The 20,976-nt window shown below is 41.7% G+C and overlaps 1 protein-coding gene across 1 annotated transcript in view; it reads left to right on the top strand.

The window, feature by feature from the left end:
• The window catches only part of BTRC (beta-transducin repeat containing E3 ubiquitin protein ligase), a 137,632-nt gene that overhangs the window by 95,392 nt on the left and 21,264 nt on the right, over positions 1-20,976 (top strand). The window contains exons 4-7 of the mRNA XM_075257527.1: positions 10,649-10,880; positions 14,174-14,360; positions 20,176-20,272; positions 20,628-20,765. Coding sequence (XP_075113628.1) covers positions 10,649-10,880; positions 14,174-14,360; positions 20,176-20,272; positions 20,628-20,765 — 654 coding nt within the window. The remainder of the gene's footprint in view (positions 1-10,648; positions 10,881-14,173; positions 14,361-20,175; positions 20,273-20,627; positions 20,766-20,976) is intronic.

Below are 20,976 nucleotides of genomic sequence, written 5' to 3'. Positions count from 1 at the left end.
CATCAAATTTCCTAGTTTTTTTTATAAATAAATACAAAAATATTGATTAATATTTACCACTAACATGAAGTATAATGTGTTACGAAAAAAACAATCTCAAAATCATTTGTGTAAGTTAAACCGTCTCAAAGTTATTGCCATTTAAAGTGACACATGTCAGTTTTGAAAAAAAAGGCCTGGTCTTTAACATACTTTTGGGCCTGGTCCTTAACCGGTTAAAGGGATTCTATCATTAGAGAATAACTAAGTAATGACATGTTGGAATAGTTTTTAAAAAGTCTATCCTACTCCTCATTCTCTTGTGCTCTTCGCCATTTCTGTGCTCGCTGCCCCTTCGTGCCTCCTGTTCATTTCCCAAATGTATCTTCTCCTCGTCTTTAGCCTTGTGTAGGCATCCGACACTGTGCTATATGCGGTTGAAATGGTGTAACAGAGCACCGCAAAATGGCCACCGGAGCATGCGTTGTCAGCTCTGCCCAAATCATAAGTGCGCATGCGCAGGATTTCAACTGCGTATAGCACATCATCAGATACCTACACAAGGCTGAAGACGAGTAGGAGAAGATGCAAGAGGAGTGAACAGGCACAAAGGGGCGGTGAGCGGTTGATGACGCTTGTGTGCTCGGAACACAGGGGGAACTTATCTAAAGGCAAAGAAGGTTATTGAATGACCAAAAGAAGCCTTACTGCCTCATCCATACTCTATCAATGACCTCCCAACCATCCCACATGATCGCTCTCTACAACAATGACTTGTCCGACTCCCTACATCACCACTGTAGCCAATCACTGGCCTCAGGAGTCTCCCGGAGTAGTCTGAGACGTCTTCACTGCAGCACTGGCAATGGTAATAGCTGGAGCACAGCGGCACCAGAGTGCCAGGGGCTTGAACTAGTGAGTATGTTTGTTCTGTAGCATTCTCTGCCATTGAAGAAGTTTCCCAAGACTCCATAGACTTTAGCCAATTTTAGCAAACACAATTCATAAAAGATTGCTTGATAAGAATTCCTATATTTATAGATCTATTTATCTTCTCCTCTTGTGCTTTGAGGTGGCGTCCTGCTATCATCTTCATGTGACTTGTTAAAAATAACCCCATTATGGTCTGTACAGAATTCAATCGACTACTTGTGTGGAAGTTTTTTCTTGGTAAATGGTACCACCCCGCAGATGGTTAAAGTTAATAAGGCTTCTTTTGGAGTCACAAGTTCTCCAGTCTACATAAATGGAAGGAAGACTTGCTGCTCTTGTTCAGAGTAAAAAGCTTTACGATGATGGTACTACATGTTCTCCGAAAATGGGATTACAAACACTGCAGGGAGTTCTCGTGTTGCTAGTGGCATTTAGCACACCACTGTAGGTAGACAGCTTGGGTATTCATGGCGATATAGAACCAATGTTCCTCTGGTATGTGTATAATAACTGGGAGATATAATATAGTTGTTATTATTATTATTATTATTATTATTATTATTTTATCAATTTTATTATGTTGCAAAAAAAATCTACATATTGCAAAAAAAAAAAAAAAACTGCGGGAAGGCAGCATTTCAAAAACACATGCTGCAAATCAATTTTACTTGCAGAATCAAAAGCGCTATAGATTTAATAAGAGTGTGTGGAAGGTAGCTCGGTAGAAGCAGTGGTGCAGACCCAAACAGTCAGAGACAGGGACACAAATATTCCAGCAAAGCGGTTTACTTAAGAAAAACGGCAAAATAAAGCTTTACGCCAGGCAATATAATGAGCAAAATAAAATACAACTTCAGGAAAATTACGTCAAACAAAATCCTGCTCGTCTGAGCACTAACTAAACAGATAATACTAACTGTACGTGTGGCTTACTACCAGCCACATGAATGTACAAAATTAAAAAACACTGTACCGTGTCACAAGGCTCTCGGTGTCGGGCAGAACCAGGCGCCTCCTCTCCTCCCAAGGTCTGCCCTGAAACCCAGGCTCTGCAGCCTTTTATGGGCCCACACTTGGGCTGAAGCCTACTCTACACCCGCACTGACTCCACATCCCTGATCTGACTATTGATGACCCATCCATATTAGATCGAGGGGTCTGACACCCTCACTCCTGCCTGTTAACTGATTTCTTCATCCTGTGATGGCAAGTTCATGGGTTTCATGACCTTTATGCAACTCAACCCATCAAGTGAATGGGACCAAGCTGCAATACCAGTCACCCCCACTACACAGTGTACAGCGCTGTACTTCATATGCAATACAGAGGTGGCAGCACCATCCCCGTGCCGGGAATCACACCTCCTTAGAAAACCTTTGACTTCATAAGCAATCCCAAATCTCTACGTTGCGCCACTTTGTTATTTTACCAGGTATGATGAGTTTTGTTTAGGCCACACGCTCCTTTTCCCGTTGGTTGACATTTTTTCCACTTATTGAATTGCTTATTGATCATCCTCTATATTTTTATGGCAATATATTTGCTTCAGGACACCGGTGATAAAGTAAGTTGCGTTTTATTCAGCAGCAACAGTAGTTGAAAATGAAATCTGTCCCTTGACCTTTTTTATTTTTTTTATTTTTTTTTCTTTATTTTTACTAAGAAAGAAAAGAAACTAGACATAAGTAATGCATTACCATAAAGTAACAATAAACATAACAAAACCCGGGGCTACGAAAAAATAAAATCTAATCAGTATACTGCCTATAAAGGATTGATCGCTTATCTAAATGTCTTCAGCCGAGAGATGAAAAATAAAAATATAAAAAAAGTTTGCACACCCTACCATGTATAAAGGCAAACAAATACCAAAAAATGTAGTTATTATTTACTAACCAAAGTATAAAAGATGAGCGTTGGCGTTCTCTTGCTGTTAGTTGTATTGGAGGACCGTGCAGTGGTATAGTATGGTATAGTGGTATTAGTATAGCGTTACCGTATCCCTTTTACAATTGGCACTAAGGGTAGGTTCACACTGTCATTATATGATGTCATCTTTCATAGCTCAGTAAGTGACCCATACATATGGAGCCCCCTCCGTTTGACGTCCATCTGAATTTAGCCTCATGTAAAAGACATGAAGTATAACTCCCTGGATCATCCCTTTAACATACTTTTCTAGACCCTACCATTGTGAACATCCATTCCTCTCATCTCTCAATGGCTAAGCCGGGGAGTTAACTTTTCCGGACTTATTCTGTTGGTTCTTCATGATGGACTCAATGGTTCTGACCCTGAGCTTTGAGATTGGAACCATCCCTGACCTTTAGTATGCTCCGTCCCTTCTTCCTCTCTTGATTTTTACCTGTTCTAGTGGGGCTCACTCACTGACTATAATAAAGCTAGCTCCATTACCTGTGAAATCGGGACAGAAGAGAGTGGAGCGGGACGACAGAGGTCAGGGATGGATTCCATGAGCTGGGGTTGGAACCGCTCTGACCAGCTTGAAGAAACAGCCAGAAATGTTCTTTGGATCTCCAGAAATGTTCCATCTTGAGATACTGTAGTGACCTGGTTGCATATGTTAACTCGCAGTGATCTGAGTTTCCATGTTTAGGAGGAGGAACTTGGGGAAAGCTTTGGGCCAAAAGCCATGTTATGGCCAGCATCCAAGTGCAGGCAAAGCCTAATTTTTCTGAAGCCTACAGGAACTCCAACTAACTCGAACCTGAAACTCAACATAGACCCTTTAGCTGTACCCATATACCCAAATTGTGCACAACTTGAAGGTGTTTTCTCGGTGTACTTGGGCTATCATTTCTCCAAACTTCATAACTTCTACGCATTGGTTTCCCAATTTTTTTTTTTTTTTGAATAGTTACTAGATTTACCATAATTTTATTTTTGTTGTCTAGAAGTGTTCATTCAAGAAGCGCTAACCCTTATCTTACATCTCAACTGAAAGCATTCGTCCTCATTCACCTCTTGTTTTTGGTTATATATAGCATGTATGTCAGGAGAGCTCCTGTGATACATGGTGAATGCGTCCATATGGTAGCATTAATCCAATGGAGGCCAAAATTATACTGCAGGAAGGTATGGAATGGCTTGGTAGACTATGCTAAGAGTAATAGGATATGCTTCTGTATGGTAGTAAAAGCATGCAAAGGCTACAGTGCCATATTGGGATTTCAGAGGTTGTACAGTCATGTACATGAGGTCTTACTATAACATGTCTTAAGTCTGCTCAAATATGGTTAAGCTATGCTGGATATTTTTCCATTGGAAGTTGGTCAGAATTACCAGTATTTGGGTGTTTTGGGCCAATATTCACCCAGTACATGAAATGGGTAGTTTAGTTGTTGAAGGGTTTGTCCAAGACCTAAAGTCAATGGATACTATTGATCTATCCACAGGAGAGGTCATCAGTATCAGATTGAGGTCCGATACCAGGACCCTGTCCCGATCAGCTGTACCGGCCACCGCAAGCAGTTTACAAAGTATACGGCCAGAAGCAGCTCTGCTCCTACTCAAGTGAACGAGAGTCTGGCTTCAGTGTATGGAGCCAGATGATGTATACAGTGTACTGAGCGGTGTTCAATGGAACTGTAGTCCCGCCATCTTTCGCTAGAGCTACTTCTGGCTGTATACCTAGTATTCGGTTTCCGGTGACTGGAACAGGGTCCAGGTGTCAGACTCCTACCAATCTGATACCTATCTACTCTGGTTGGTCATCAGTATCCATTATCCTCATGTCCTGGACAACCCCATTTAATGTTAACGTTGTGATCATTCCTACAAACGATCCCACCATCGATTTGGTGGCCATATAACAGCCATCCAAAATCTGTATGGCCGGTATTAGATTCCCCATTGAGGAACCAGTCAGTTCCAACCCATATGGAGCTGTGAGGACCTGCCAAAAAGTCCATTCATTCCTTTGACTCCAAAAAGGACATTAAAAAAATGTAACATCGAAGAAAAAAAAAATCCTTTCCTGAAAAATTAAATCCCATTGTGGCCTATCTTGGCCATTTCTTCATCTTGAGTTTCTCCACTCGAGAAGTTTTTAAGTTTTTTGCAGTCTGCCGGAAGCCAAGCGCCTGGAGCCCCCTAAATCTAGGTGACACCCCGCCAGTAATCGGTTCGCTGTTGTGTGGTATTTTTTTTTTTTTTTTTTTTTTTTTGCAGCCTACAAAGAAACATAAACACAGTGCTGATTTCTGGCAGGTTTTTACTGTCAGTTTCTTCTATTATATTTATCTTACAATTTGCCGGGGGGTGAAGTTATTAAGTTTTAGCAGCAGCCATCTATCAAGTTCACAAGTTAACACGATAAAGGCTCCGTGCCGCTCTGATCCTGGGAATGATGAGCCTCATACGGTAATTAACTAAATGAGAAAGTTAAATCTTACTTGAGAGCTCGGAGAGATGAAAGAGAGGTGTTTGTCAGTTTCTCTGTGGAAATTAGAAGCCGTTTTCTGCAATTCCCGGTACTGCTGCTCTGTCATATTTTACATAACCACTGGGAAAACGTCTTGTAATTAGTGCTGTCATGGCCGGGTTTTTTTCTGCTGAAGGATGTTAGAATAATTCATTAGGTTATCAAGAAAGGCTTATGTCCTGAAATGATTAGCACAGTGAAATTTCCACCATTAACGGTAACAAGTTTAGAGCTCTCTGCAGTGCGGAGGTACCCGGCTGATGTTTGTGCGCATCTCAATAATTTCTTATAATTAAACATTATGATGTTTCCCCTTTCACTGTATCGAGCCTACCGCAACCTATCTCATCCCGGAGAGACGGGGAAGGCCCCCAGAACACATGGCGTCTGCGGCCGTGCTATGTAGAGACGGAAATTTGATTGTATAACAAAGGAAACCGCCATTGTTATTGTTCGGATCACAAGGCGGTAGGTTTGACGGAATGGCTTTTTGTTCTGACACGTGATTTATGCGTAGCCAGACTGCGGAGGAGGTAGACGTGGAGGTTAACAGGTACCTGTATCCCAAACCTACTCCTTTATTACTTCATTTTTGGGTAGGTCACTGGATTGGGATAAGGACTCATGCACACTAGTCTATTATGGCAATGTACAACGCCCAGTCGGTTTTCATGAAGCTTTCAAAGAGGAATTTTCACACCTTCCTCCAACAAGTCCAGTTCTTTACATCATTTAATAGGTGTTGCTCCGTGGATTCCGGTGCAGATGGGATTTTCTCTCTAGCCCCCACCATTCATGAGCTATCAGTGCTGTTATATATACTATTTACATAGTTACATAGTAGATGAGGTTGGATGCAGACATCAGTCCATCAAGTCCAACCTATAATCCTACAGTCCCCTACAGTGTTGATCCAGGCTCTCTACTGTCAGGGTTATGGTGTCAGGCAGGAGCAGAGAAAGGGGTTATATAGCACTAAACGACTGAGGCCAATGATTGGGTGGGTGGCCATGTTGGATACATAGGGATATATTTCCTAGTGATAGGCATTTTTATTTTTTTTAATAACTTGGTAAATCCCTATACCGGTTGACTGTTCCTAATTCTAAAATAGACTTGTGGCTCTTCGACAGTGGACACATCTTTATATTCCTTATGAATTAACAGATTCCGTTCATTTGTTTAGGATTTGAACGATTATACTTTCTCATGGGGTCGGACAGTAGGGTACATGTACTATATGTAATGTATCTAGAGAGCCCTCCATCTGAGGACACTACATTGTAATCCTGAAAGAGAGTCTGAAAGGCTCGCTTCAAATTTGCGTTGGAGACTCCAATGCAGATTCCACCTAAAAGAGGAGAAGAGGAGACTTTACTCTCTGCCTGTTTTATACTGAAACCTGGTGGATCCCATTATAGTCTATGGAGTCCATGGGTAAACTGTTTTTAAGCGGACTGGCTCTCCATCTTTCAGGTTCTCATGTGGACTAGACCGCCTGCTAGCTTAATCTACTCCCCCAAGATTACCTTTCTGTCCATTGTTGAAAGAAAACCTCCCTTATACATAGTTACATAGTAGATGAGGTTGGATGAAGACATCAGTCCATCCATTCCAACCTATAACCCTACAATCCCTACAGAGTTGATCAAGGGAATGAGAACTTGTTTTTTTTTTTTTTTTAGTATGACTTGTTTTTCCATTGGCTATTCATCCACTTTTATAAATGGAGAATGTGCTGCCAACAATAGTGCGGATAGTACTGGGGTGGGGGCAGTCATTCCTACCAAAACCTCACCATAAAATGTAAGGAGTCACTGATCAACTTATATCAGAAGTCATTCATCTATTTGTGTATATACTCGTACCCCTATTATGCTCCTATTATAGGGATCCAGCGAGAGTCATGGCTTCATTCTGTACAAGTGACAATGGTGTCCTTATCTGGAGAAAGCAAGCCATGAGTAATCCATAAGATCATGGAATTGCTAAACCCAAGCCATGTGAAATATCAAGTGTTGGATATTAAACTTAACCCAGGAAAAAACTTTTAGTTTGGTGTCTCTTCACATCTATACATCCATTTAGCCCTAAAGCATTTGACACTCTCAACGTTGAGAAGTCTCCGTCAGGTTGATGCCCTCTTCTGACGCGTTGTCTGGAATTTTCAGGTCAACCAATATAGCGGGATTAGAAGAGGAGTAGCATTGGGATAGTTGGTTTATTGACCAGATGATCCTCTCGGGCTAGTTCTAAAGCCAACTTATTTCAGGTCTCCCGGTGGAGGACATTAATGGAGCTGGGAATCTCCTGCCGGCTCTGGAAGTAGAGCAACCATGCATAAAAGTGGCCCATATAACGGAGATGATATTCTTTATCCTACTATATCGGGACACATCTCGGGTACCATTTTTCTCTGGCACTTTTGACGATCCAATAAAGACTAAACCCATCCAAGGTATTTTTGGAGTAATCTCGGAGAACCTATTAGTCATATTGTGATTAGTGTCTACACGGTGTGTGTATACTGTAAGCTTTAATTTGCTGCACCAGCTACTGTATCTGTAATTGAAAGTTAGATCGTAAAATCTATTCTCTAACACTACTGTCATTAACATCCTAGATTGGTATCATCACTAAAACTCTCTGAAGCATTTCCCACAGCCATCGAACTCACTGACCTGCTTTACCAGTTAAATGGTGCCTACTCCTCTCAGCGAAAAAATAATACATTATGGCTTCTTTTTACCTGTCAGATCGGTACACTACTGGCAACCGAACAAATCCAGATGAAGGAAACAAATTAAAGATAAATTTTTATAATTTTTTTTAAAATGAAAAATGAGGGATTGGAATAATGAGATGTTTAGAGATGGATTCCAATAGATCTGGCAGCGTAGTAGGAGGTCAGGTCCACTCTCGTGTTAGACCAAGGGTCACTAAAATATTAATATTAATAATATTATAATTAATAGGATCCAGTAAAGAAAAAATTGGTGTCCATTATGTTCATGAGGGTGCATGCCCCCATCCCGATGAACAGTGATCGACCTGGCAGAAATTTTTTGACATTCCCTACGAGCCAAATATGTCATCCATGAAGTGGGAGGAGACCAGTAGGGGAGTCTGGAAGCTTCGAAATGGAATTGGGAGGGAATTGGTATGGCAAGAATTGCTTTACAGCATTCCTAGTGGTTTGTCATGGGCAATCCATTCAATAGCTCATCAATAGTGGGGGAATTTATCATGCCTTGGGCAGCATAATGGCCCAGTGGTTAGCTCTGTTGCCTTGCAGTGGTGGACATTGTCTACAATGAGTTTGCATGTTCTCGTGGTTTTTTTTTCTTTTTACTTTTTCTCTTTATGTTTTTGATTTTTATGGGGCCTTTCCCTGTTAGAGGACCGCCATCCCTGTTGGATTTGATTTATACAAGTTGACTGGCATGAATGATACCTAAAGTCTATGCCAGCTCGTAGTGTTTGGTGTGCCTGATTTATGGCAAACCGTGCACCTTGTCATAAATGAAGCCTATCCTGCTGCTGAATCTGCCCGCACCCCATGATCATTCATTCTTTTTGCTCCATGGACCACTAGGAATTCAAGTTTGTGTCCTACTTAATCACTACAATATTCACATGATTTACTTAAAGGGGTTGTCCAGGCTAAATTTTTTAAGTTTAAATACATTGAGGGCAGTGAAAAAATAAACAAAAATGCATACTCTTTCATTTGCGCTCCTTGGTCTTGTCTGGCATTGTGCTGAAATTGCTGATTGGCCTCATCGGTCACATGACAGGCGTCAAGAAGAGTACTTGTGATGTCATAGGTAGTGACATTCATGCCCTTCACTGATTGGCCTCAGCAATCATGTGACTGCTAAAGCCAAGCCGTGGCTTCAGTATAACGCCGGGAGACTCCGCCGGCGCAGGAGGACACCAGAGCAATGGGGATAGGTGAATATATGTTTTTTGGGGGGTGTTTTGTTTTGTATTTTTCCCACTGCCCCCAGCTTATTTAAAGTTTTAAAAGAGTTCTCCATTTTTGCTTGGACAACCCCTTAAATAATAATTAGGTTTGTCACAAAACCGAACTACCTCAAGCTTCATGTACAACCTATGTATGATGCTTAAGATATTGGTTAAATGGACGGTCTCCACTGACTAAGGCAAGAGGAAGATGGGTGGGTGGTGGACACCGCTCACCGGTCAGCTCACTAGCATTGGGGACTGAAGCTAATGGCACTCTTGGTGACTGAACAGGCCGGGTAGGATCAAAGAAAATTGCTCCAGTTGGCAGTAAAGGAAGGTCCCATTTTTTTTCCCTTCTTTTAGGACGTGACCGATCCTCTTTTATGTTGTTCTCTTGGTCTCTAGACCACTTTTGATTCACGATCCCCCATCAATATTGAGATGAAGATAAAGCTGTATGACACAGTATTGTAAGAGGTTCTGGAGCGTCTCCTATAATATTGCTCGTTCAGCCGCTTTCCCGATATAACCTTTAAAGAACCATCCGGCCATAAACCTCTATCGACAAGATAAGTAATATTTTTTTAGGTTGTAGGCTTGTCAACACTTGGAAACCCCAGTTGCTAGAATGGGATCATAGGGTGGTGGTCTATGCGGAGAGCTGGGAAGTAGGGGGCTAGCATGCCCTAATTGTACAACTTTTTGGCAGATATGGAGACCGCTATCCTGGCGGTAAGGAACTTAGATCCCCTTTTCTAGCGATCCCGGGGATAGGTGATACTCAGTTTGGTGCAGATCATTAGTGTTAAACGTGCAGCTACACTTCCAGATTACCAGGAGGCGTCTGCTTGCTTTCTTGCTTCCATAGGTAGGTCTATAAAACAGCAAAGTTCCGGGAACCCAAGTGTTTGCTCCATCCTGACCTTTTGTCTTCATGTATTCCAGCCTCCCACTGAAACATATTCATAGCCCTGTACTAAATTGTTTGCAAGCCTCTCTGTGGAAGAACATGAAATTCATTTGAGTACATTAAAGTGTCACTCTGGGTTCCCATTTAACAGTCTCTGGTATTTTATGTGCACTTCCAGCATCGGTGGTAATGTCCTTTCCGAGTTCCTTGCAAGGATGTTCGGCTGTTTTCTGGCTGACAGAGGCAAATGGATACTCCCTGTCAGCCAGTTTATACGTCGGAATCTTTTTTTCCCCTGTTGTGTAACAGATGTATTTCCTGGATTTATGTGCGCCCGACTTGCGTGTCATGTACGATTGCTTTTATGTTTGCTTTAATTATTTATTTTTTGATATTTATCTCTTTTTCCGCAGACTAAACTTGCCAATGGCACTTCCAGCATGATCGTGCCCAAGCAGAGGAAGCTGTCCGCCAACTACGAGAAGGAGAAAGAGCTTTGTGTCAAGTACTTTGAGCAGTGGTCGGAGTGCGACCAGGTGGAGTTCGTGGAGCACCTCATCTCTCGGATGTGCCACTACCAACATGGGCACATAAATACCTACCTTAAACCAATGCTACAAAGGGATTTCATCACTGCACTTCCAGGTAATGGAGGTGTGCGGGTCAATCCCTTGTCTGATGACTTATATTATTTTACCCCATTTATGTTTGACCTTTTTTGTTGGTGGGTTCTCATCCTGCACTGCATGGTCTCCATGTATGGATTTATTTATTTTTTTAAAATTTTTGCTTATATAGCGCCATCCTATTCCTCAGCGCTATACAAGGTATTGTCAACACTGTCCCATATAGAAATGGATGGAACAGGGGGCACCACTATTGTAATGTGGGGAGGCGTCTGACCCATATAGGGCTCACAATCTGCAATCCCAATCAGTATGTTTTTGGAGTCTAGGAGAAAACTGGAGGAAACCCACGCAAACACGGGGAGAACGTACAAACTCCTTGTAGGTGTTATCCTTGGCGAGGCATCGCTACTAACCACTGACCCACTGTCCTGGGTGTATGAGCTAATAATGTAAGATTACAATGAAAGGTAACACCGATGTCATAAAACTGGAGGCAGACCATAGCGGACTCCTAATAAGTTTAGTAAACACAGATTTCCCCCCTTCCTCCCTGTTCAGTGACATAGAGCATGCCCACAACACTCTCCATAGAAGTGACTTAGGCTAAGGCTCCAGAAAAGCTGCTCATCCCCCACCCCTATACCCCCTGAGCAGTTCTATAGGTAGCTACAAGAAAATGGTTACACCTAGGGAGGAGGAGGGCGTCACAGATCATAAGCAAAGGAGGTGGAGTTACAAAGGCATGACGCAGGGGGGTGCTCGATATCTCTATTAGCTATGCCCAGAGGAGACAGCCATCATGTGGAATATATACACATATATATATATATATATATATATATATATATATATATATATATATATATATATATATATATAATGTGTGTATATGGATGTATTTTCATATTGGTAACTACCAAACTATAACGTCCCATTCATTACTAAATATCCAGGTTTGCTGTTCTTGGTGGATAAAGGGTTAATGCAGTCACATGGTGTCTCTTTTCACCGCAGCTTATTAAATTACATCAATTATTTTTTGGCTGCCAAATGTACCAACACACTTAAAGAGATGGCTTTGTTTCTGGCCAGCAGATGGTTAAAGTGAAGCAGGTCTGTCTGTACAGAAGCCTAGCCTCGCGCGGGGATATTAAGTTTTAATGGCGCTTCTATGCACAGTCGGATGTCAGCTGGGTTGGGTGGCGAGGGGCCAGTTGTCCCTCTGGGCTGGTGAGATTTAATGATTTAAGCCCTTGGGGAAGACCACTTGTCCGCTACAAAAACAGATGTAATAAAGCTTTTCAGCTGCCCAGAACCTCTTGGGATGCGAACGTGTCAATCATATGTTTTATGGTGTAGCTGATTACACGAAACAAGCGTTGTTACCCGGGAGGTTCTGCTGCGGAGACCCCTTTAATATGCTCCGATCTGAGGCCCAGAAGCTTATCCTGAGCAGAGGCGTCTTCCTATCCTACAAACATCGAGCCCTGCTGGATATAAGGCACATGGCGCAAGAAATGTGCAAATAATCCATTAACATGGCAACTTCCATATATGTTGATGGGTACACTTAGGGCATGTTCACACATCTGGATTTGCAGTAGTAGCAGCAAAGTGGATGACAGTGGGGTAAAATAATCTGCATCGAAATGAAGTTGCAGTGTGTGTATTAAATCCATAGGAACTCCATTGTTTCTGCAGACCGTGAATATCACCCTGTACAGTGTACAGACCTATATACTGCACACAGATCTCTATCATCCAATATTCAGTGCATTGTTAAATCCCTTTTAATCCTAGATTTGATAATCCAGAAAATCTGATAATTTGGCATTCATTTCCATTACACATTTGGCTATGTTCACATGGTGGAATTTGGATTCTGCTTGTGAACACTTCCGCGTGGCTAGCCGCAACGGGATGATGATGCAGTGCACCAGCATATACATTTGGGGTATTCCGCTCCGGATTAGGCCTGAAGAATGGGCCTGATCAGGAAGGTGCCTTGTGCAGCAGATGCACTGAATCCCCGCCAAGACAGGGCTTCTTTCTTTCTGCTACTAGCTAGCGGAAAAAAGAAGCGAGCGGCTCCCATTGAAGTCAATGGGAGCCATTTTTGGAGGCCGATTTGGAGGCGGATTCCGCGTCTCAATCCGGTTGAAAAAACTGGCCGCGTTCACATGCTTGTGTATAGGACCTGTACTGGGCAAAACTCAGTATAGGTCCTGTACCCGTAGCTCAGACTCCACTGGACACCAGTATACCGTACACCCCCAATATAGTATGTGTGTATATGTATATATTAATATAAACTATATAATCTATCTATCTATGTGTGTGTATATGTAATCCCATACACACTAACATATTTTTCTATCTTTATGCAACGATTACAAACCGCAGCCAATATACCGATATCAGACTTCTGGCGCTGTCTTACGCTGTGACCTATCGGCCCTCACACATTTCATCTCCATCGTCACCCACGTCTAATACAATTTACTTTGCAGTGTAAAATGTTAATGTTCATAAAATGACCACCAAAAAAAAGTTCACAGGCTTGGCCATGGACAAATTTGTCCGAGTAAGTTCCCAATTTGAAGAGCTGAAATTGATTTTCGGGAGGACTTTCACGGGGATAACATGTCCATTATGATAATCACCTGATTGAATCTTCCTGCTTCATGTGACTCGGCCCAGCCTGCGCTGAATGCCAACAGTTTACAACCCCGTTTTTTAGGAACAGCTTCTACCTCCCTTCTGAGGGAACTGCTACTAAATTGTGACACGGACAGAAATAACCTCCTGCCCGTTCTTATTTATTTCATTTTTGACTCCCTTTTCACCGAGAAGACTCAGGAAGAGCTTACAAGTGCAACTATCTTGGTTTATAGACGCTGGGCCTCCGAGATTTGGGTGAAGATTAGGCTTGAGTGGGTGGTTAAGAATTTTAATAGCTATGGCCGTCTGTTCTAAAGATTATATAAAACCGCCTTACTGTTTGCAGATATACGCCCGCTAATAGAAATGGTAGGGCATTAAACTGCGCTAAATTACACCCATCCGTTCTGTAGGCCGGGTGTTATTACTACAGCCTCATCACAGTAAGTTGTATATACTATATACTGTGTCCCTCCCATCTAGACAGCTGGCGATCTAAGGTGTTTACATAGGAAGTCTTACAAGACAAATTTATCACTTGGATCAAACTTACCTCCACTCTAAGCAAAGCTCTTTCTTCGTGTTGTCTTTGGTCTTGTGTTATAGCGGTACCGTCCTACTTATCACGTTATCCGTTTTTATTTGCAGCCCGTGGACTAGATCATATAGCAGAGAATATCTTGTCTTACCTGGATGCCCGGTCGTTGTGCTCTGCCGAGCTGGTGTGCAAGGAGTGGTACCGAGTCACATCGGATGGCATGTTGTGGAAGAAACTTATAGAAAGAATGGTCCGGACAGACTCCTTGTGGAGAGGACTGGCGGAGAGAAGAGGATGGTAAGCATTACTTCATCAGTCTAAGACTCATCCTCTTAGCTGGTGATGCTGTACAATAAAATGTCTTGTACACATAGAGAGGTCCGGACGAAGAACTTATTCCAGGTCTGTGGTCAGGTCCAATAACACTCATAAATATAAAAATATACAATTATTATTATTATTATTATTATTTCTATATATTTTTATTTATTATTTTTTGTTTAATTTTGTATTGACTTATTTCACCACTTTTGTCAGCATCTGTAACATTCTAAGTCTGAGTTCGCATCTGTGTTTTTTTCGTATCTGCTGCTCTGCTCCCCCGTTTTTCGGATCAGTGACATGACAGCCCAATGGATCCCCATGATTTGCCTGGTTTTCATCATGGCATATGTTGAAGACGAGAGATGAGCGAGTATATTTGATCGAATAGCAGCACCGCACAGTTCCCGGTGCAAAAAAGCGCCAGGGAAGGTGGGAGGGGCATCACATTTTTACTGCCCCTCCCCCTCCACACCAAGAACCTACGCGGCAGAGGCACTCGATTGAATATACTCGCTCATCTCTATTGAAGACCGTGTGAACACAACCTAATTTTCTTTTTTTCACTTTGAGCCATCATCCGTTTTCTTCCTCCCACTTGGGTGGCTGTAGGTATGGTTACCATTCTAGGCGTTCACTATATACTAGAAGAATGATCCGGGTGTAATACATTTCAGGATGGAGTTGCTTCAGTACAAAGGTTGTGGGTACTCGGATAGCTCGTGGGTGCAGAGTCCTCTACGGTGAATTTTGTAGATCAGTAATAATGACCAATTGATCGGAGATGTCCCGGCCACTAGCGTGAATCCTGACACAGCATGGAAATTCTCTGCATTAACTTGGGCAGGACATCACATACGAACAATGCAATATGTTGATCTATAGTGTCCAGAAATGAAATACTTGAGTGTGTTTTGGAAGACAATGGCTTCCTTTATCAGGGATCTGTTCAGATTCACACTGGATATTGGTGGCTTTCAGCAGTCCATTAATATTTACAAAATTGAAAAAGTGGCAAAACCAGATGAAGGTTTTTACCTTTTTTTACGTCTTCGAACAATGTAAGGTTTATTATTCAAACAAGTATAGGACTAAAAAGTGGAATTACTAATGACCTAATATAAACCAATGTTAGAAATGGTATCTTCCACACTCTTGACTTCACGAGATCCGCCCAAGCCTCTCCATCCCTTTCCCTGCCACATTCGTCTCTGCCGTCCTCTAGACATGGAGCCTCGTGTACACAGAGCAACGTTTGCACGTAACAGATGAGACGGTCCTATGCATCCTTTGTGCTGCTAGTTACCATATACCATATTTTAACTTTATAAATGCTTTGCCTTAAACGAGAATCCTAATGTCCTTTAGGAGTATTAACATGTTCTTTTTAGAACAGAGAAAAAGTGTTCCTGAATCTGCCAGAGTTAAACAGCTTCTCCTCCGTCTTATGAGCCCATCGAGCCCTATTACCTGTCTCCTGGAACCACAAAGCAGTCAGCTTTTTAGAATAGCCTCTGTAAATATGAATGAGAGAATTTGCATTAAGCCATTTTTTGCAAGTTTCTAACTCAATAATATTCCCTATTTTTCACGAGAGAGCCACTTCATGAAGAGGAACGTAAAATATGAAACATAGTAAGCCATAACACAACTCTCGTATGCTCTGCTCTAATGTTAATGGATGATGTGCTTCCCGAGACCACATGTCCATGGACATGCAAAGATTTCTACAGGTCCTGCCATTATTCCGTTTTGCAGATTGTTGACTCCAAGGACCATTGTTTCTTAACTCCAGTCCTTAAGTTCCCTCGATAGATTTTGAGTATACCCGTAGAGAGAACGCTAGTGGAAATAGTGGTGGTGATGCATAGAACTGTATCACTTGTACAACAGTAACAAAATCTTCTACGTGTGATCTATTGGGGTACGTGACTAACGGAGTTGAGTAAACCCTTCCATTGATAATGGGATGTGTGAGAGCTTTGACATATTTCAAGCCTCCTTGTCCAAAAAAACACTTCTCCCCTGTGCACAGATAAGCAATAAATGGGAGTCCAACCACTGGGCCATCGATCAGAAGGGCAGGAGAACCATGTCCTCCATTGGAATGATGGAGCAGTAGTCTTATTATGATCCATTCGGTGTCTATAGGACTGCTGAAGATGGCTGGGTACAGCACTTTGTCTTACAGACGATGACTAGAGCAGAAGAAGATTCTCAACCAACACTCTATTCCAATTTAAGAAAAATTTGGATTCCTAGACCAAACTCTTTTCTAATGACCACACAAAATTGATGATCTTCTAGATTTGGGTCGATCAATGAACATGGCAAATATACATAGGGTATGATGGAACTGAAGGCTCATTACAGAACATCCGTTCAAGGTAAAGAAGTGGCCTTCCCAAAAAGGTGGTCTTTTGGAGAATTCTCATTGTATGTGTTAAACATCTTCAAGCAAATCTGACTTCCAGGTCTCCTTTGACCAATGTTTCCATGAGTTTCTGAACTATGTAGACGCCTTCTTGGTGCTTGTCTGGTCCTACCTCTCGACTGAGTTGCTGTGGATTGTAGAGTTTTCCACTTTACGCTGGAGTTGGGGAAAAAAATGAACCTTTTCAGACTAATGAATTAAAGGAGCTTTACTACTTCTGACTGACCATGGTTGTCCGCCATTTGTGAAGGAGCTTCTGTAAGTCCGTCTAGGGGGGAAAAAAAAGTGAAGTCAATATTGGTGGCTTGGGCTACCAACTCCACAGCCTTACTAGGACCCCAGTAATCACTAAGAATAGGCAGAGCAGTATTCGGGTATGTCCATTGCTGCTTCAGGAAATTACATGGCAATGCCAAAGATGACCAAGAGCTGTACTTGGCCATCTTCATCAGATACATAATTGGAGAAGAGAGGCATGCCTGTTTGCCACTCCATTCAAACTGGGGCCACTGCGACCCCTTCTTCTCATATTTGGTGGAATCCTCAGGGATGACACATGTATCACCTATAATTTTGGCAAGCATCAAGGACAACGAGAATTTGATGCCATGACTTTTGACCTATGGCCGAAAACTTAAATGGACAGAGTGGTTTCATATTCTTTTCCGGTTGGTGGGCTAACGATTTTATATCAAGCTGAATGAAAGCTTTGTCTCACGAAGATAATCCACCGTCGGGAGATTCTCAAGTGTCCATTTGTTTCCTCCAGTGATGGCCATTGATTCCTAAGGGTTAATTTGAGACGATAGGGAAAAAAAACATTTTCTAACAAAATCTTATTTCATCTTGGATGGTATCCGCTAACGTTGAGTGTCGATGTAGTATTACAAAATCTGAATTGGGACGACCTAATTATACGGAGTGATTCAGCCAAGAGCAGTAATCCATGTAAACTCCCTCACTTTGTAATGAATATTGTATTTTTCTTTAATATTGGCTAAGCAATGGCGTAGACGCTGTACACATGTACCCAATGAATCATCGGGGCTTTGGGTCTCACCAGGTTCTGTTGGCAGGGCACAGATTTAGTTCTTTTAATACGGGTAAAGAGATTATGTAAAATGAGTTTACTATATCAACAGCGGCATTTCTTCAATCTGTGGCGCGGCTAGATACGTGCGGAGATGTAACCGTATTTCTAATACTAGGACTGGCGTAAATTAATAGCGGGAGCAGAATTGTGACTTATAGGGTGCTTGTGATGCGTCGGTGTTCAGGAGAAATATACCGTTTGTTATGCAGCTGGATGCTACAGGCTTCGGTGTTGTCGTCGTTTTGTTTTTTGTTGGCGACTTTTTTTGGACATTTCACGTGAATTCGGATGAAAGATGTAAATGGGACATGAAGAAAAAATATTTTTATTCTCATCAATTGTGTTCTGTAAAGAGAAAGAAAACCTAAAGCAAATCCCATCTGTATTCGGTGTGACCTCTGCCTTCCATCAGTTCTTCTCGGTACTTGGAGGTTGTTCTGGCCATCTTGGCGTACTAAGCCCAGATCTTCTGAGGATGTAGGCTTGCTCCAATCCGTCTCTCTCTTCATGTAACCCCAGACAGACTGGATGATGTTGTTATGGCCCCCACAGAGCCCCAATCTCTTCACTTTCAAGACTCCTCCTACATAAGGAAGCCACATCAAATATTGATGGGATTTAGTTTTTCTCTTTTGTTCATTCCCTTAACTTTACAGCCCACCTGCCTAAAACTTGTGCACAGTACTGTATTCCTTTTTTCTGTCTCTGCTTGGACTCTTCTTTAGTCTTTCGTCAGATGAATCTCCTAATAGGATAATCTGATATTCCCGTTATTTCCTGAAACATATTCTGTTTAGTTTAATTACATAGAAGTTTGTAGAAGACATCTGTATTTTTTTATGTATGTTTTTGTTTCGTATTCCCTTGCTACATTGTAACGACACAATTCCTTCCCGTGTTGTCTGTACAGTACAGCAGGATGTGTGCGCTTTATGGCAACTGCAGTGAATAAGATCAAATGGATCTGCCATCCTATATAGCATATACAGTATATAGTGATAGCCTATTATTGTGACAGATCTGCCAGGGCGTTACACCAAATGGGATAGAAAAAATTAGTAACAATTGGTTAATAGAAAGTAGTCGTCGTCCATATTCGACTGCCACTAGTATGCCAATAGATCCATGCTTGTCTATCAGTGGTAAAGGGTTGGGAGCTTCCCACTCCTTACAAAATCTGCAACAAAAAAAGCTGCGTTTCCGCAACATGAGGCCTCAGCCTAAGGAATGTAATAAGTGACTACATAACCAGCTGCCAGGGGGGAAAGGAGGCTGACTCTGTCCATGGCCTGCCCCCAATAGTATCCATGACAGGCACAAGAATGCAAAGTGTTTTATAGTAGAAGTACTACAGGTTAAAACAGCTGTTAACAGGCCTTATGGGGTAAATTATTATAAAAACATAACTTTAGTGCTCTTGTCCCATTCTACACAGTAAAGTAGCTACAGAAAAATGGAAACGTCAACCTATTATATATGATCTAATGACAATAGGAATTTATATAGGGCTAGTCAAATACAAAAAAAAGAAATTATATATCATTTTAAAGAATATGATCCCTTCTCCAGTTATCATAGTGAGCTACTTTTTACATAAAAATCTATGAGGGGAAGTGGGGGGATGCTGCTGGTAGCTGAAGATGCTACACTGTCAGTAATAGAGCCTTTAAGGCTAGATTCACGAAACTGGACATGAGACGGAAACCCAGCAGTCAGCTTTCAAACCCATTCACTTGAATAGGTGTGCAGAGGTGACCGCCCGTGTGCGTCTTCTGCCTGTCTGCAAGGAAACAGGTTTCACTAAGTCCTGCATGTCCGAGTTAAAAAAAAATTTGCACTTTTTTTTCTTAATATACTTATCAGTATTTAAAGGTTCTTGTCTTCTAAATAAATCTAATATGGTAAACCAATCTAAGGAAGCAAAATCTCCTTCTTCCTTCTCAAGTGCTTCCTGTAAAGAATGATATTCAGAAAGTGCCAGTGCTTGGAAGGGCAAATCCCCCGTAGGCAGCTGTTGCTATTCATTACTATAAAAGATTAAAGCAAGTTTTTAGTGTTTACAGCATCTCTGCGCAGTGTGCCGATTCTGTACGTTAGGATCAAGTATAGCTTTGGCACCTGGCACTTGCAATGGATACCAGCTGCGTCGCTTCCGATTATGCAGCGTGCGACCAATGGGGGAAAGATAATATGTTGCGTTGTGTTTTCATCTTGGTTTTTTTTTCCCCCTCTGTGACGGTGAAACCTTTTCCTTGTCATTTTAGGGGTCAATATTTATTCAAAAATAAGCCGCCCGATGGAAAGACGCCACCGAATTCCTTCTACAGAGCACTTTATCCTAAAATTATCCAAGACATTGAGGTAAGCACTGCTAACACAATGCTATATTACAGTCAAAAGAACAGTAACTCAGAAGACTCCTCCCAGCTCTGAGTTGGTTTTTGGCCTCAAAACCAAAAGTTTTAGTGATGCCAAGGAATATGAGGAGGGCCTAGACAAGGAACTGGGTGGATTGAGACTGATCAGGTAATGGGAAGAACACAACTATATTGTATTAGAATGGAAGACTAACCTAAAAATGACCAAAAACTAATTAACAAACCTAAACGGTAAAAATTGGAAGATTCTTCTCGAAGACGTTTTTGTAAATTCTTTTTGAGCTCGACATCTTGTTTTTCTTTTTTCCCAATACTTGTTTGTATTCCACGTACGATAGACGATAGAATCTAATTGGCGTTGTGGACGACATAGCTTACAAAGAATTCACTGTCGGAGCGAGACGAGCAAAGGAGTCTACTGTTTACAGTACGATGATCAGAAGATCGTGAGTGGACTCCGAGATAACACGATAAAGGTGAATTTTTTCACATTTTTGGAAATTATTTTAGGTTATTTCTACACCAACCTAACGGACCAGCTTTAGAACTTTTTGATGATTTGTCTCCATTGCTCGCTGCTTGTTGGGTTTGTTTACAGCATTTCCATAATGCCTTGTAAGAATCTTATTAATCTAATCTTATTACCGTATATACTCGAGTATAAGCCGACCCGAATATAAGCCGAGG

The sequence above is a fragment of the Leptodactylus fuscus genome, chromosome 10 (assembly GCF_031893055.1).
Source record: "Leptodactylus fuscus isolate aLepFus1 chromosome 10, aLepFus1.hap2, whole genome shotgun sequence".
In the NCBI taxonomy this organism is placed as follows: Eukaryota; Metazoa; Chordata; class Amphibia; order Anura; family Leptodactylidae; genus Leptodactylus; species Leptodactylus fuscus.
Note: the sequence above shows the minus strand (reverse complement) of the source record. Positions and strands in the feature narration are given on the sequence as shown.